Source organism: Neomonachus schauinslandi, chromosome 5 (assembly GCF_002201575.2).
Source record: "Neomonachus schauinslandi chromosome 5, ASM220157v2, whole genome shotgun sequence".
Taxonomy (NCBI): Eukaryota; Metazoa; Chordata; class Mammalia; order Carnivora; family Phocidae; genus Neomonachus; species Neomonachus schauinslandi.
Genome location: NC_058407.1, coordinates 83,118,774 through 83,134,708, shown reverse-complemented (window position 1 = coordinate 83,134,708; position 15,935 = coordinate 83,118,774). Strand labels below are relative to the sequence as shown.

The 15,935-nt window shown below is 32.5% G+C and overlaps 1 protein-coding gene across 1 annotated transcript in view; it reads left to right on the top strand.

The window, feature by feature from the left end:
* Positions 1 to 15,935, top strand: part of ETNK1 (ethanolamine kinase 1) — a 57,310-nt gene that overhangs the window by 32,623 nt on the left and 8,752 nt on the right. The window contains exons 3-6 of the mRNA XM_021690487.2: positions 744 to 884; positions 3,996 to 4,138; positions 13,158 to 13,241; positions 15,161 to 15,321. Of these exons, the coding sequence (XP_021546162.2) occupies positions 744 to 884; positions 3,996 to 4,138; positions 13,158 to 13,241; positions 15,161 to 15,321 (529 nt within the window). The remainder of the gene's footprint in view (positions 1 to 743; positions 885 to 3,995; positions 4,139 to 13,157; positions 13,242 to 15,160; positions 15,322 to 15,935) is intronic.

Below are 15,935 nucleotides of genomic sequence, written 5' to 3'. Positions count from 1 at the left end.
ACATTAGCTTGTGAGCATCTTCCAAATTAGCCAGTTTTAAGTTCTTTAATTTGTAGATTACTATTAAGTCATTTTCTCACCTACTGGTCTATACAGGCTGTTTGGTAACATTTCTGTTTTGTGTGCTTATTCTTATGTTAGCATTTGCTGTTCTTGGTTCTACAGATACAAAGATAGCATGGATACAAGTATACACAGTTTCAAATTATTTTATTGTTGAATCAAGAAGATGGATTCTGACATCATAAAATCTTAATGTTTGTTCAGGAAATTTGTCTTTAACACAGTTACAGAAATTAACTTCTGTAACCCATTTATCTGCCCAGTTACCTTTTTACTTTAGTCCCCTTTTGTCCTTTAACCTCAGTGACTGTAGAGGATCAAAATTCAAAATGTATCTCTGATTAATGTCTAATATGGGCCTTGAAATCATTTATAATTGTGTATTGGTCCTAACCATTGTTTATGTAATCAGAATAGACCAGCTGCTTCCAGACACTCAACCTCTTGGACACAGTATTTATTCACTGAATTAATTGTAGGTGTTTCTTCCTACTGATGCTTTAAACATTTGTTTGCCTCTCCTTGTGAGAGTTGACTTGACAAATTATTTTGAATCTTATATTAGGTAAAAATGAAATCATGTTATAAAATGAATGCACACCAAGTTAGTTTACTCATGAGTAGACATGAACCCTATGATGCTTAACATTTTCTTTTTATGCTGTTTTGTTTTAAAACAGGCTAATAGCACGTCAGCTTGCTAAAATCCATGCTATCCATGCACACAATGGCTGGATTCCCAAATCTAATCTATGGCTAAAGATGGGAAAATATTTCTCTCTCATTCCCACAGGATTTGCAGATGAAGACCTTAATAAAAGGTAAATTTACTTTTACATTTGAAATCGTTTTACCTTGTTTTGCTATAAAGTTTCAGAGATAGCTTACAAGGTTTTTGTGTATATAATCTGGTTTGGTTGCTGTCTGCATTTGATTAAATTAGCACTGATTTATTTGACTCTCAGGTGGCACTACATTAATATAACTGTCTCTCTCCCCCAGCCAACTCAAAAACAAAACAGAACAACAACAACAAAAAACACCCTGCAAAAGCCTGGGGTAGGGGTGAGGAGTGGGTAGAGGTGACCAGCCAAGAAACAAATATATAACAATTATTTGGAAGTAAACATAATATAATGATTGCTATGAATGGTACTTTTTGCACCAGATGAGTTGGCCATGGAACCCTTTTTAAAAGAATTCTTTTCAAGCTGTTTTAAATAGGCCTCGAGATTTGCATTGGGACAGTATAGTAATATTAGAGTGTGAAAAAGGTTGGCTTGTCTTAGTTTACTGAGACTATACAAGTCCTAGATAATGAGGTTGAAAATTCAATTACTGGAGTCTTACTCAGCTTTTGTAAAACTGACTCCCCAGGTTCCAAGTAAGGTATTTTATTATTTTTTATTAAAAAAATTGTAACCTGGGGCACCTGGGTGGCTCAGTCGTTAAGCGTCTGCCTTCAGCTCAGGTCATGATCCCAGGGTCCTGGGATCGAGCCCCGCATCAGGCGCCCTGCTCCATGGGGAGTCTGCTGTTCCCTCTCTTGCTGTGTCTCTCTCTGTCAAATAAATAAATAAAATCTTTAAAAAAAAAAAAATTGTAACTTAGCATTTAGAATCTAAATTATATGAACATGTTTTTATAGTGATTACTACTAGTACAAAAATTAGGAATTCTCTTTTCTCCTTTATATCTAAAACATACTCCCAACACGTATTCAGGAATTTTTCATTTTAAAAACAGTAGAGACAGGCAGGACCTATAGAGTTTTTCTTGTTTCTTTTTACTTATTATAATTCATTAGAGAAAAATAGCTGTATTGTTCTGTTGAGTTATTATTTCACAGATTAGTTTGATTCACTCAGTGTATGTGTTTTTATTTGCAGGTACTTTGTCAAACTTTGAATTTGATAGGGATAGTATACCCTTTTAACTGGGATAGGCAAACATCTGTAAATGTGTCCAATGTGCTAAATACTCAAGAAATGACAGCAAAAAACCACAAAATCCTCTTTTGAAATAACTATTTTATTGAAAAAATTTATTGAAAAATTTAATGAAATACATGGCAGTAGTTAATGTATGATTTTCTTGACTTTTTTTTTTTTTAAAGATTTTATTTGTTTATTTGACAGAGAGACACAGTGAGAGAGGGGACACAAGCAGGGGGAGTGGGAGAGGTAGAAGCAGGCTTCCTGCCGAGCAAGGAGCCTGATGTGGGGGCTCGATTCCAGGACCCTGGGATCATGACCTGAGCTGAAGGCAGACGCTTAACAACTGAGCCACCCAGGCACCCCTGATTTTCTTGATTTTTTAAGATAATGCAGAGTTCAGAGGCAGTATTGTATTGTGTGGGTTAAGAGTACAAGACTCTGGAGCCAGACTGCCTAGGATGAAGCCTTAATTCTGCCAGTTAACAGTTCTGCTGTGTAACCTTGGGCCAAAGTAAAATGGAAATAATAAGAGTAGTATATTTACCTTTTAGAGTTTTTTATGAGGGTTGAGTTATTATATACAAAGTATGTAGAACAGCGTGCAAAAAGCACCCTGCCCTAATAGATAATATACAACTAAAACATTAAAAACAATTAAAATATTAAAAATCTGGGCGCGCCTGGGTGGCTCAGTCGTTAAGCATCTGCCTTCGGCTCAGGTTGTGGTCCCAGGGTCCTGGGATTGAGCCCCACATCGGGCTCCCTGCTCAGCGGGAAGCCTGCTTCTCCCTCTCCCACTCCCCCTGCTTGTGTTCCCTCTCTCACTGTCTCTCTCTCTGTCAAATAAATAAAATTAAAAAAAAAATATTAAAAATCTGTTTCATATTCTATTCCTTTTTGTTTGTATGTGATTGTAATTACCATGTTCAATCCTTTCAGTTCTATCATTTCTATTCAGCTCTGTATCTTTTAAATAGACTTTTGAACCATAACACCATCTTGAAAAGAGTGTATAAGGATTACTTTTGGTAGCTTTGTGTAGAGAAGCATACAGTAGTGGGAAAATACAGGCAGCAACCACCTGAATAGGCAAATTCATTAAAGTTAAGTTCATTGATAGAGAATCTTTATTATATTATAAAATGGAAAAGTAAGGCTATGATTTGAGAGACTGTAGAGAAAGAATGAAGAAAGCTAGGCTTAAAGTGTTAAGGGAAGAGAAAGCATAAACAGCAATTTTGTAAGCCAGATGGTGCTATTGAGGAATGAGTGGTAGCACTCTATTTTGTTTCATTTTATTTTTATCAAATGAATATAAATATAGTGTATTAAATAGTACAGAAGAGTATAGAATTAAAAAGCCATGATCTCCAATCCTGTTTGCCACTCTACCTACCATACTTCCCAGTCTCACTACTCTGAGACAATTTCTGTAATAGATAATGGAGTATTCTATGATATGATTGTCAAAGATAATGTCTGATGATTATCATAGAATTGATTAGGTTTATCAATAGTAGATCATGTCTGTTGACTTCGATAGATAAATTTAGCTGACTTGTACTGCATTCACCCTTCAAAGCTTGAAATAGATGTTTTAGTTCTTTAATAAACTGTCTTTATAACTTAAATATACTTAAGCCTCTTTTTATTAAACTCTTTGTGTCTTGGAGATAAAACATTTAGAATAGTGCTTAGTAAATGTTAGCTATTAAGTATATATATGACTTTCCTTCCCCAATTTTGTAATAATAGATTTTTTGCTTTTCTGTCCTGCATTTTAACTTGCTTAGTTTCATTTTATTCATATTCAGCTCATTAAGTAAAGATTTTCCTTTATTCCGACTTTTATAATAATTGGCTTGTTTTAATTCAGGAGTCTATGCAATTGAATGAAAAGAATTTACTAAAAATAGATTTTAATCTTTAAACTTGAAAAAAGTCATTAATATAAACAATATATAACTGTTTTTTTTTTTTTTTTTAAACTAAAAGGTTCTTAAGTGATATCCCAAGCTCTCAGATTCTTCAGGAAGAAATGACTTGGATGAAGGAGATGCTTTCCAACCTGGGCTCACCTGTTGTGCTTTGCCATAATGACCTATTGTGTAAGAATATAATCTACAATGAGAAACAAGGTAGGTATCTGACCTTAGCAGTAAGTAAAGTTGATTTCTTTGATGTTCTTAATGGTCCTTTGATCTTTGTATCAGTAAATTTAATTCAGATATAAGGATTAAAAACATTCATGAAGTCTTTAAAGATTTTCTTTTGTGTTATAAAGTCATGGTAACTGTGCTAAATTAGGAATATATATTCTCTATATATTTGTATAAAATATGTTTCTTAGAAAGTTTGGTTCTTGTTAAGAATTTTAAATGAAAAATGATAAAATGACTTTGTTTTTAAATTTAACTGTGAAACCTATTTGGTAATTCATGGTTTGAAAATGTACCTGCTTATAATGGGGGTTATTGAAAAACCAACTGACATTGCACTGCTCTTAATAAGTATAGAATTTTCTCAGTATTGGGAAGGACAGCAGTATTAGAAACAAATTTGTCTTCAGGTTTTCTATTACCTGTTTATTCTGATTTGTTCGATATTTTGATGCTAAGGAGAGAGCCACAGGTGGAGGAAATGTTACTTGTACTGGTTGAAATTTATATCTATTAAAGTAGTAATCAAGAAGCTTTGGTAAATAGTTTTAACATTTTTTGAGGTATAGATAGTGATACATTTTGGTGAAATGTTTTCTGTGATCATATCTTGCTGTATTCAAATTCTCTGTTTCCATATTTAAGAGACACTGGTTGTATTATATTATTGGATAAAGTGGTTTGAGGTTTGGTTGCTAAAACATAGATGCCCCGAATCAATGCTAAATTGAAATTTGAAAATATAATTTTGGTTGAAAGATTATTCAAAAAGTTTGAAACTATGAAACTTGTATTTTAAAGGAAACCAGTTTTGAGTATAGTCATTATAGTTGGAAGATTATTTTCAATCAAGATTGTGTTTTTGTGAAGATACTAAAGCCAAACAATTCTGATTTAATGGTCATAATTCTCTGAAATTACTATCATGACCATTCTTAATAGATTTTAAGTTGAGACTGTTCTAATGCAAAGGCTGTTAATATTTGTAACTGACTTTAACTTGAAGAAAATCAACCAAAGAGCACTGTCAAGGATGGTAGACTGAAGCACATATTAGTAAAAACATGTTTGAGTACCTTTTATATCTTATATTTTAGTATGGATTAGAGATTCTATTTCTTAAAAATACATTGAGCTGACATCTTTATTTTGAATATTGTGAAGTCTTTGTGTGGAAGCATTTTTTAAAAAAAAACTTAAGGTGTATCCTAAACCATGGAGTACTTGACAGTGTCCTTTATTATTTATTGTCCATTTATCTTTTCTAATTGCTATGTATATATTACTTTATATACTAGTAACCAAATCTCAATGCCATTTGTGAGACAGAAGTATTAGTTATACATTAAAGTGATGTATTAGCTTTTTTAAATTCAGAACAAGACCAAATAACACATTCTATGTAATGGAATTTCAAGTGAGGGACTTCATCTTACGTTTGAAGTGGACACTCAGCTTTATTTTTAACTGCAAGTTAATCAAAGAGAATCTGTTATTTCCTTTGGAATATATTTTAACTTTTCATATTTTTATTTTATAAGTTTCTTTTGCATATTCATTTCACAGAGCAAACTTATAAAACTAAAATATAAGGGACCAAAAAAATCAGATTACTTTGTCTTAGGTATTAAAAAAATGCATTTTTACTTTTAATCAGTTGCCTATCTAAATTGTTTATCAGTGATATGAAAAGTTCTCATATTTTCAAACAAAATCTTTCTGTTTCAGTTTGACTCTTAAGATTTCAAGACTATCATTTGCTTATTTTACCAAGAGTTACCTAAATCATATTTTTGTGTCTAATTTTTCTTCCCTACACAGAAAAATGAATTTCACAGTTCAATAAATGTAACTATTTTGATATTTTTTTTAGAGTTTTCCTTTCTTCAAGAAGTCTATTGTGTACCATTTGTTTCTTCTTGTCTTTGTGGTTATATTTGTGTGTTATGGATATGTTCTGTTATTTTTCCTTACCAGTGGTTTTATAGTGTCTTTTAGGAAGGCAAGTTTGGACTTTATGGCATCCATTAAAAAAAAGAATCAATTGCTATGTGATTAGTTGATACATAGCATTAAGAAAATACGGTTGGGATGTTCATGTAAGAATCTAAAACTCAAGAGAGTGTGGCAAGAGCTTTGTTCTGTGTATTATCTAACTTTCAAATTAGGAGCTAATGGTTTTGAAGTAATATAACTATGACATATTTGCCTTTAGTTATAAGGAGAAGATACCATTCCTTGTGCTTAAAAAATTGTAAACTCTATAAATTTAGTAAATTTAATGAACAAAAAGATTGTAGCATTAGTACTTACAGCTGCAATGTCAAGGAGGATAATTAAAATTAGAAATAGGGACTGCAAAAGTTCTTTACCTTAACTGGTTACCTTGTTACAGTATCTAAAAGCCAAGGGTGAAGTCTTTGGAGGTTAAAACAATTTCTACATAGAACAAGTGATTAAGCTGCATATTATATTCACAGATGTGTTTAATTTGTTATCACTTGTTAAGTCATTCGTGTGACTTGAGTTCAGGACTTCACTAATTTGTACCCATTTGAGTTAAAAATATGTAAACATAATAAGATGAAAGCTAAGGGATTGGCTTTAACATCATCAAGGTTAGTATCTCTCTGTAGTATGTTTCAGACCCTTCATTTCTCAGAAGTGCAGATTTTAGTTAAACTTCATGAATTTATACTGGATCAACTTGTAGTCTCCGTATGTAATTTTCAACCATAATAACTTAGATTTTGTTTATTGTCACCAGGTTAAATATTTCTAAGTCACTTTTTTTTTTTTCCCTAAGTAACTCGTAAAAGCAGATGTATTAGAGCTTAGTTACAACTAAGAGAAGTTAGAAAGAATGTACATGTTGGAACCAGGCACACTTAGGTTCACATCCCTGCTTAATCACATACAGAAGTAGGTGATACTAGATAAATTATCTTTTTTTTTTTTTTAAAAGATTTTATCGTTAAGTAATCTCTTACACTCAACGTGGGGCTTGAATTTACAACTGCGAGATCTAAAGTCACATGCCCCACTGATTGAGCCAGCCAGGCATCTGCATTTTATCTCTTTATTAAGTGTTTATATTTGATCCTGACTTTCTGCACCAGAATCACCCAGGGTACTTGGAAAAAAATATAGGTTTTGGGGTCCCATCTAAGACTAACTGAACAAGAATTTCCGTAAATGGGCTTAGGAATCTGCATGTTTAACATGTTTCCATGCAGTGCTTATACTTTTTGATAATCCAGAACTTTTAATTTGCTTTATTTCTAACTTAGAGGTAATATCTACTTCAGATGGTTGCTGACAAAATTTTAGATCATGTATATAAAGTATATAGCATTGGAGTAGGTACTTAGCAGCTCACAGCTGCTGCTATTATAATAGGGGTTGGCAAACTTTTTCTGTAAGGTGTAGATAGTATATATTTTAGGCTTTGTGTACAATATTACAGTCTCTGTTGCAACTGTTCAACTCTGTTGTAGCACAAAAACAGCCATAGATAATACATTAATAAATGTGTGTGACTGTGTTCCACACTATTTACAAAACCACACAGTGGGCTGGATTTGGCCTGAGCATATATAGTTTGCCAACCCCTTTATTATGTTTGCAGGATGCATTTTACAATGTGCTTGATTCTGAAAAAGTGAAAATAGTTACTATAAGCCAGTGGTTGACTATGTCTTATAGCTAGGGGAATTATGGCTCATAGGTATGAGATGACAATTCAGTTTGTCTTTAAGTACAGCTTACAGATTTTATCTTAACTATAACTTGAGTGAGTAAAGTTTAAAAATGTATATATGTATGTGTGTATGAATATATAAGTACATATTTATACACACACACATACACAAAGACTGGGAGCACCTGCAGTTTATAGGCTTCTGTACCTGGGAATGTTACAGGAGATGGTAGGCATCACAGGAAGAAACACTGCCTCTGCCTGTTCTCACCATGTCAGTTGACAGGACACAGGAATATGGGAGAAGAGTGAGCTTCCTTTCTGAAGGTAATGTGGTAGCTGTCAAGATTTTTGAAAAGTTAGTGCCAGGAATTAGGTGGTTGGTAAACAGCAGCCCCATTTCCTTGCCTTCAGTGAAATGACATCTTAAAAAGGTAAGGAAAGAATACTTAATGATATGATGATAGAATTTATTACATAATAAGAGAACCGGAAGCAGTGTTCTTGCTTCCAGATCTGTGAGTCATCTTTTAAATTAATCATTAATTTAAAAAAGAATTTATATTAAGTAGAACAAATTGTAATATTGCTTATAGGCTGACTTCAATTCTAATATAATTTCAACTAACCCTTTAACTGCTGCCATGTTAGAAGTAATTGCTAAAGCTTTTGAGTATGTTTTCTCATGTCTTGGTGCTCTGTCTGAATGTTTATTGGTAGCTGTTTAATTTCTTTTTCTCTCCCCATTTCTTCATTAAAAGTTTATATAAAGATCTAATATAGAACTTTAAATTTCGGTAATGGCAGTCATTGATTATTTTCCCTGTCAGTAAAATACAAGATGCTGATTTACAGCTATTTAAAGAAATACACATGAGTGGAAGAAAAAAGGAAGCTTTTTATGGGAATTACAGTGTAAACCAGGGTTTTCTTTAGAGTTTACACACTGTAAATAGAAAATGTGTGAGGCACCATTCTCAATCACTCAGTTGGCTCTAAATCTTACCCACTCTAGTTATTATTCAAAGATATTGTGGTTTGGTTGTTCCATTGATATTTTAATGACATAGTTTTTTTTGTTGTTGTTGTTGGTTTTGTTTAAATACAAATTTATTTTTGTATTTGGTGACCTGTATTTTATGAAGGATAGTCTTAACCTTGTTTTAACTTGTATTCTAGATTACTATTTAGCATCAAATAAAATATCCTTAAATCAGGTTATTAAAAGCTTAAATGGACTGTAAAAGCCTAAACTATTAACTAAACTCTTAAGGAAGAGCTGCCTAAAATAGTTACTAGTTTAGTGTTTTTTCTTTATTTACTCATATGTTCATTCCCACTATATGTTCAAGCATATACGTGGATAAGAATGTCAGAAATGCCATACTTTGTTTTTAGTGTTTAATGCTTATTCCTTCTTCCCTACCACCCATTTAAATAATGTGTGTTATCACTGTGTCTCAGCATTCTATGCAAAAACCTCCATTGATAAGCATTTTAATACTTACTGTGTGCTAGAGATTACTCTGTGGATTGCATGATTAAAGATGAAAGGGACCTATTGTCCTTCCGGGAAGCCATATTACATGTAGTGGAGGAGTCAGATCATGAAACAGATATTTACATTCAGAATGATGAGTGCTGTGGTGAAGGTATACACAGGTACTACTAGACGCCAGAGTGAGGGATGAAGGGAAAGTTTCTCAGAGCAGAATATTCCCTTTCTCTGTATAAGAGAAAAAACAATTTGCTAACAGTAGTGTAATTGTGGTTATTTTTTCTCTTTGTTCTCTTTCTGCCTTACCTAACGCTGCAGAGCAAGTAGAGTGACTCGAAAAGGTTTTCAAGTTCTCATATTGGTTATTTTGCTTTTTATTTTTATCCTTTTCTCCTTAACAAAATCAGGGGATCCAAACAAATGTAGCATGTGAATTTTATAGGCTTAGTTAAATAAACTAATTTTTTGGGTTTTAAAGTACTTCAAAAATTGGCCGACTGTTTTCAACTACACTGAGATTTGAACAGTTAAACTCAATAATGTGTGGATTTCATTTCTGTGAAGCTTTGCAGGAAATTAATGAAAAGAAAAATGTAGCTTTTGAAAAATCCAGGTTATAATTTTATTCATTAATCTTATGATTTACCCATTATGTGTAGTCAGTGTGCTAATTATATAAAGATAAATAATATATAGGCTTTGCCCTTAAAGCAGTGCTGCTTTACTCTTTTAGAGGTCAGGGATCCCTTGAGAATCTGGAAAATTGAGAATGTCCTCAGAAAATTAACATACACATAAAATTTTGTAAAAAATTTTAAGGAGTATCATTTTTTTTCCACCCTTGAAACCTCAATTAAAAATTCATGTCTTAAAGAATTAACAAGATAGTCGTGCCATCTGAGCTATTAATTCTTAATAGTGATGTGGATGTTCCTCTAAACAATTGGAAATTTTAGAAATCAGAATTTAAATTTGTACAAGAAAAAAGTTCAGTGTATTTTCTGTTAGTAGGAAAGCGTTTTCCAGTAATTTGATTTTTCTGGCACCCAAAATAAGTGAAGTAGGACTCTTTAATTTTATTTTGTTGCAGAAGATTAAATTTAAGGTTGAGTTCCACTTTGTTTGCAATAGTTTGAAAAAAGAATAGTTAATGCAGATTTTTTTTTTTTAAATTTTCCTTTTAAGCTTTGTGTCTTGTAAAATGTGAGTTTGCCAAATTTTCTTCATCTGCTACAGATTAGGTATGCCATTGTTGCTGCCATGTGGCGGCGCACCCCGTGCTTCTTAAACGCACTGACTGGAGGTTTATCGCATCACTTGTTCACATGCACGGAGCCTGGTAACAGCCTCATCTGTATCTTGTTAGCTTCATTTTCTTATTTTTTAAATTTCATTATTTATAAACTCAACATTGCATTTAAAAATAAAGGCTAGTTTTAATGAATTAATGCTACTACAAAAAGTCATTGCTAAAATTTTCATACTGAAACAGATTTTAACTTTTGTAAAATGATCTATGCTTTATTTAAATTGTATTTACAAGCAGGCATTTTTACCTGCCATTTTAACTGTATTTGCCAAATTCTAAATATAATTTTGAAAATTGAAATTGAAGCTTTTGTTTATGTGGCAAAAGTAAGCTTCAGGACTGGGCTGTGTATTTTTATTGGCATGTAACAGTTAATATGAGCTCTACAAGAATTTGTGTTTAAAGAGTTAAAGTGATCAACAGCTACGATTTTAAAAAACTGTATTAAAACTGTTTTGGTTGGCTCAGTTGTGCAACCTGTTGAATCTTCTTGAATCCTGATTTCATAAGGCCGGTTGGATAGGTATATCCCAAATTATTGTGTTTATTAGTCTCTTATCTATTGACAATTTTGTTTAGAGAATTCATCTTAATCTTTTTAAACTGTCATTTTTTTCCCTCCTAAAAGTAATGTTTATTGTAAATAATTTAAAATACAAGGGAAAAAAGGTCACTTGTCTATCACCTGTAATGAAACCAGTTGAAACGTATTGTTTTGGTTAATTTCCATTCATCTTTTTCCCCCTATGCATTATATGTTATTTCCTCTCTCTCCAGGCATACTATTTTAATAATTTGGATCACTGTGTTTACTATTTTATATCTTTTTTTCATATAACATCTGTAATTCTCCTGGTCATCAAATAATTTTTGAAAATGAAAATTTTTTTCATGGCTGCAGAGTATTTTATCATGATGGTGGTTTTCACCCTTTTATTCCCAGAACAAACTCTAAAACATGTTCTCACTTCCCATTCTGCAATTTAGTAAAGTGATTTGGTTAACTTTAAGATTGTGGGATAGTTTTTTGAATTCAAGACTATGATACTTGTGGTGGTTCAATTGCAGTGATTTATTGTATTCACCAGCATTTTAAAACCTTAAATATATTTTGTCAGTATGCATGTAGATTTTGATAACTGGGTTTTGATACTCTGGAGATGCTTACTTAATTTACTCTAGACTTATTTATACAAGTTTAGAATTACATATTAAATGCAATTACATTAAAATTTTTTTTGCTTTTATGTAGAATATTCCATTTGCCATGATATTTTTGTGTCATGTAATTCTCTTTTTCTGAATTTGGATATGATCAACATATATTCCTAAATTAAACATATATATCTGTATCAGGATCAAAAGCTCTTTTATTTAGGAAATGCCAGTGTGTTTAGACCAGGAGTTTGTTTTGTTACTTCAGTTTGACGTTTAAAAGTGTAACTAGGCATTTGCTATGGATTTTCTAGATATAAGCTGCTTAGGAACTGTTCTTACAGCCATCTCTGTTTGTGTATCCATTTTAACTGTATGGCCCCGTAAGCCTTTGAGTTTGTGATGCCTGGTGTTGACAGTGACCCATTTTTATTTTTATTTTTTTAACGTCTCTAACTTTCTCTCTCTCTTAAACTTTTTCTCTTATCTCTCTTTTAAAAGACCTATATCTTTGTTGAGACAAACCCTCTATAATACTTAGTACTCAAAAATGAATGTTCCTGAGCAGGAGTATGTTCCTTGGGCAGGTGGAACAGGATTGTCTTTGGAAAAAAAGGAATGAAATATGCATATATATTTAGCATTAATTTAGAATAGGAATCTAGCTTATGTAAAAATTTCTCAAATTAAAAAAAAGTTTACAATAAGCAATTTTACCTTTGTTCTTTTTAAAAGATAAAACAACCACCTTAATGCTGCTCAGGTATGCTATTGGAAATCTTATTTACGTAACATTGCAGGAAAATACGAGTTTATAGCAAGCAATTTCTTAAATTAGGGATATTAAGTTGATCAAGTATCATAGCATAACTGCAGGGTTCACAGAATTCATCTTTTAAAGTTTATATTTGATTTGTATATGTAAAATAGCTTGTCAGTTTACTTTTGGAGTATCCTACTTTGTTAAAATTGCACAGGTTATTAATTTCCAAAGATTAACTATTCATTTCTAATTAAACTTGAATTTTTAAGTAACTGATGCCCCCTTGTGGTGAAAGGGATATTTTGCTTTTGTTTGAATTTGGAGAATGATTATTTTGACTTTAATATAGTGGACATTAATGTTCACAAAGAAGCTGTTGACAATATGTAATTTGAATTTTGTAAAGCTCATTGCCATAAAATTCACAGCCTTACCCTGTATTGTCTCAGAAGTGCATGTAACCAAGCACATACAATGAGACAAAATTTTGGAAGCTATTTAATTACAAATAGCATAGGGATTTTCTGATCTTATATATGATTTCTTATGTCTTTGTTTTTGTGTCTCACATAGGTGATGTACAGTTCATTGATTATGAATATTCTGGATACAACTACCTGGCATATGATATCGGAAATCATTTCAATGAATTTGCAGGTAAAATCCAGGGCTTAACTAATGGAACAACATATATAACTTTGAAATGATACTTTTAGAATTGTTTTTTTTTTGGTTTGTAGTTTTTCTCTAGAGAAGTTCACCTGGGAGTAGGAACAACATTTTTTAACCCTTTTCTGACCTTGTTCTTTGTTTTTCTTTATTACTGGAGGAAGGAGAAGAGATGACCCTTTCCTTAATTCCTTAAGGAAAATAAGAAAAGAAATAATACTTGTAGCTTAGAGTAAGACCTGATGTAGTACAAGGTGCTTTATAAATCTCATCTCTTTTTTTTCCTCCACAAGAATCCTGTCACTTAGGTTATTCCCAGTTTACAAATGGAGAAAGTAACTTACCAAGATCACAGTAAAACACAGAGAACTAAGATTTAAAATTTTTTTTTTAATCATTTAAAAGCCTTTGTTATTTCCATTGTATACTTGAGCTTTAGGAATAAGAAGCTCAATAATTTGGGTGTTTTTTTTTTTGTCTTTGGCTATGAATAATTGAAAAGCATCCATTTTATCCCTGAAAATTAATCTTTTATCACTGTTAAGTATAAAAGCTTTAGGTTTATGTTAAAAGGAACTAATTTAAAATGCATTTTATGACTATATTTAGAAACACAAAATGTTCTAAATCTAAAGATTCCCCCTGGAAATTCCCCCTGGATGGCATATACTTAGTAGGAACTTTTCATTGCTGAATTTATATTTGTATAAATTCATGCATTTCTATATTTTCATATACTTCAGGTTATCAGACTGGGAAAAAGTTGGGGAGGATTTTAATTTACATGTTTTCAGTTATTTTCCTACACCAAACTTTTCATATACATGCTATATCCCCACACATGTGCTGTACATATTTTCACATATCTTTGGGAGGGAAAACAGCTGTGATTATAATGAGATATCACCATATCCTTGTTAGTATAATGGGTAGTCACTGCTGTCGATATGAAAGAGGAAACTCCAGTGATCCTAGTATGATTTTCTGTAGGAAAAAATTGAGCTAAAGCTTGCAAGTTAGGTAGAATTTGGGATGTGCAGATAGAACGGAAGGAAAGCACTGCAGGAAGGAGGAAGAAAATGTCAAGGTGAGTGTACCTGCTTGTAGGATATAAAACTGATGAAGGAGAATTTAGGGGTTGGGTTATAAGCCCAGGGAAGTAAAGTTTGGATCAACTTATGCAGAATGTTGAGTGCTAGGCAAAATAGTATGAACTTTATTTTCTAGGTTAGCATTTTTCAAACTGCACATCTTAAAACCAAATTTGCAGGGTAATTATTTTAAAGCAAGGAATGGAAAAGAAAAGTAGAAAATATCAGAGTTGGAAGGTATAGTTAGAGTACATATTGTTTTGTGGAACTTAATACTAGGAGAGTATATCAAGTTTCAATATAAAATGTATTTCTTACCCCGTGAGTAATGTTCAAAAATGTTTTTAGAGCTGTAGTTCTAGGAAATGCTCTAAATATTAGTGTGCATAAGAATTTCCTGAAGTGCTTATTAAAAGCACTTTTGATGTTTTGTGATGATGAAATGTATTGTGCTTTAGAATTTAAGTTGGAATACATTATGATTTTTTGGTTTATTTTAATAAATGCTATTAACATCTAGTTATTTTAGGATTTCTATAGGGATTTTTTTTTTTTTTAAGATTTTATTTATTTGACAGAGAGACACAGCGAGAGAGGGGACACAAGCAGGGAGAGTGGGAGAGGGAGAAGCAGGCTTCCCGCGGAGCAGGGAGCCTGATGCGGGGCTCAATCCCAGGACCCTGGGACCATGACCTGAGCTGAAGGCAGACGCTTAACAACTGAGCCACCCAGGCGCCCCGTCCTCAAGGGATTATTAAATACATAGAAGATAATGTGTTTCTAAAATCTTTAGTGTACTTTTTTTTTCCATTTCAGGTGTGAGTGATGTAGACTATAGTCTCTATCCGGACAGGCAACTACAGGGCCAGTGGCTGCGTTCTTACCTTGAAGCCTACAAAGAATTTAAGGGCTTTGGGACTGAAGTTACTGAAAAGGAGGTGGAAATACTCTTCATTCAGGTCAATCAGTTTGCATTGGTGAGTTTAAATATAAACAATGGAAGATTTTTTTTTTGGTAAGATTCTTAATATAATTTTATTTTTTTTAAAGATTTTATTTATTTGAGAGAGAGAGAATGACAGAGAGCACGAGAGGAAAGAGGGTCAGAGGGAGAAGCAGACTCCCCGCTGAGCAGGGAGCCCGATGTGGGACTCGATCCTGGGACTCCAGGATCATGACCTGAGCTGACTTAGGTCGGCTTTACCAACTTTACTTACTTAACCAACTGAGCCACCCAGACGCCCCATTGATTCTTAATATAATTTTAAAAAGCTTTTAAATTTTCATCATCTTATGAAACAGTTTCCCATTTTGAATTTTTTGCATTTTTGTTCAAAATAAGGACAAAACACTGTTGTTTACAATTCCTCTGTTGTAATTCTTTTGAGGACAGAGATTTTATTTCATTCACTTACATATCCCTAACCTCTAGAAAAACAGTGCCTACCCACATGATAAGTGCCCAGGAATAATTTAATGAATGGATTCTAGTTAGAGTTAGGGTTAATTGTGAAACAGTTCTTTACATTATATCTATTCTCTTTATGTTACAAAAAACATATAATAAAAACAGATTTATGGGAAATGAGGT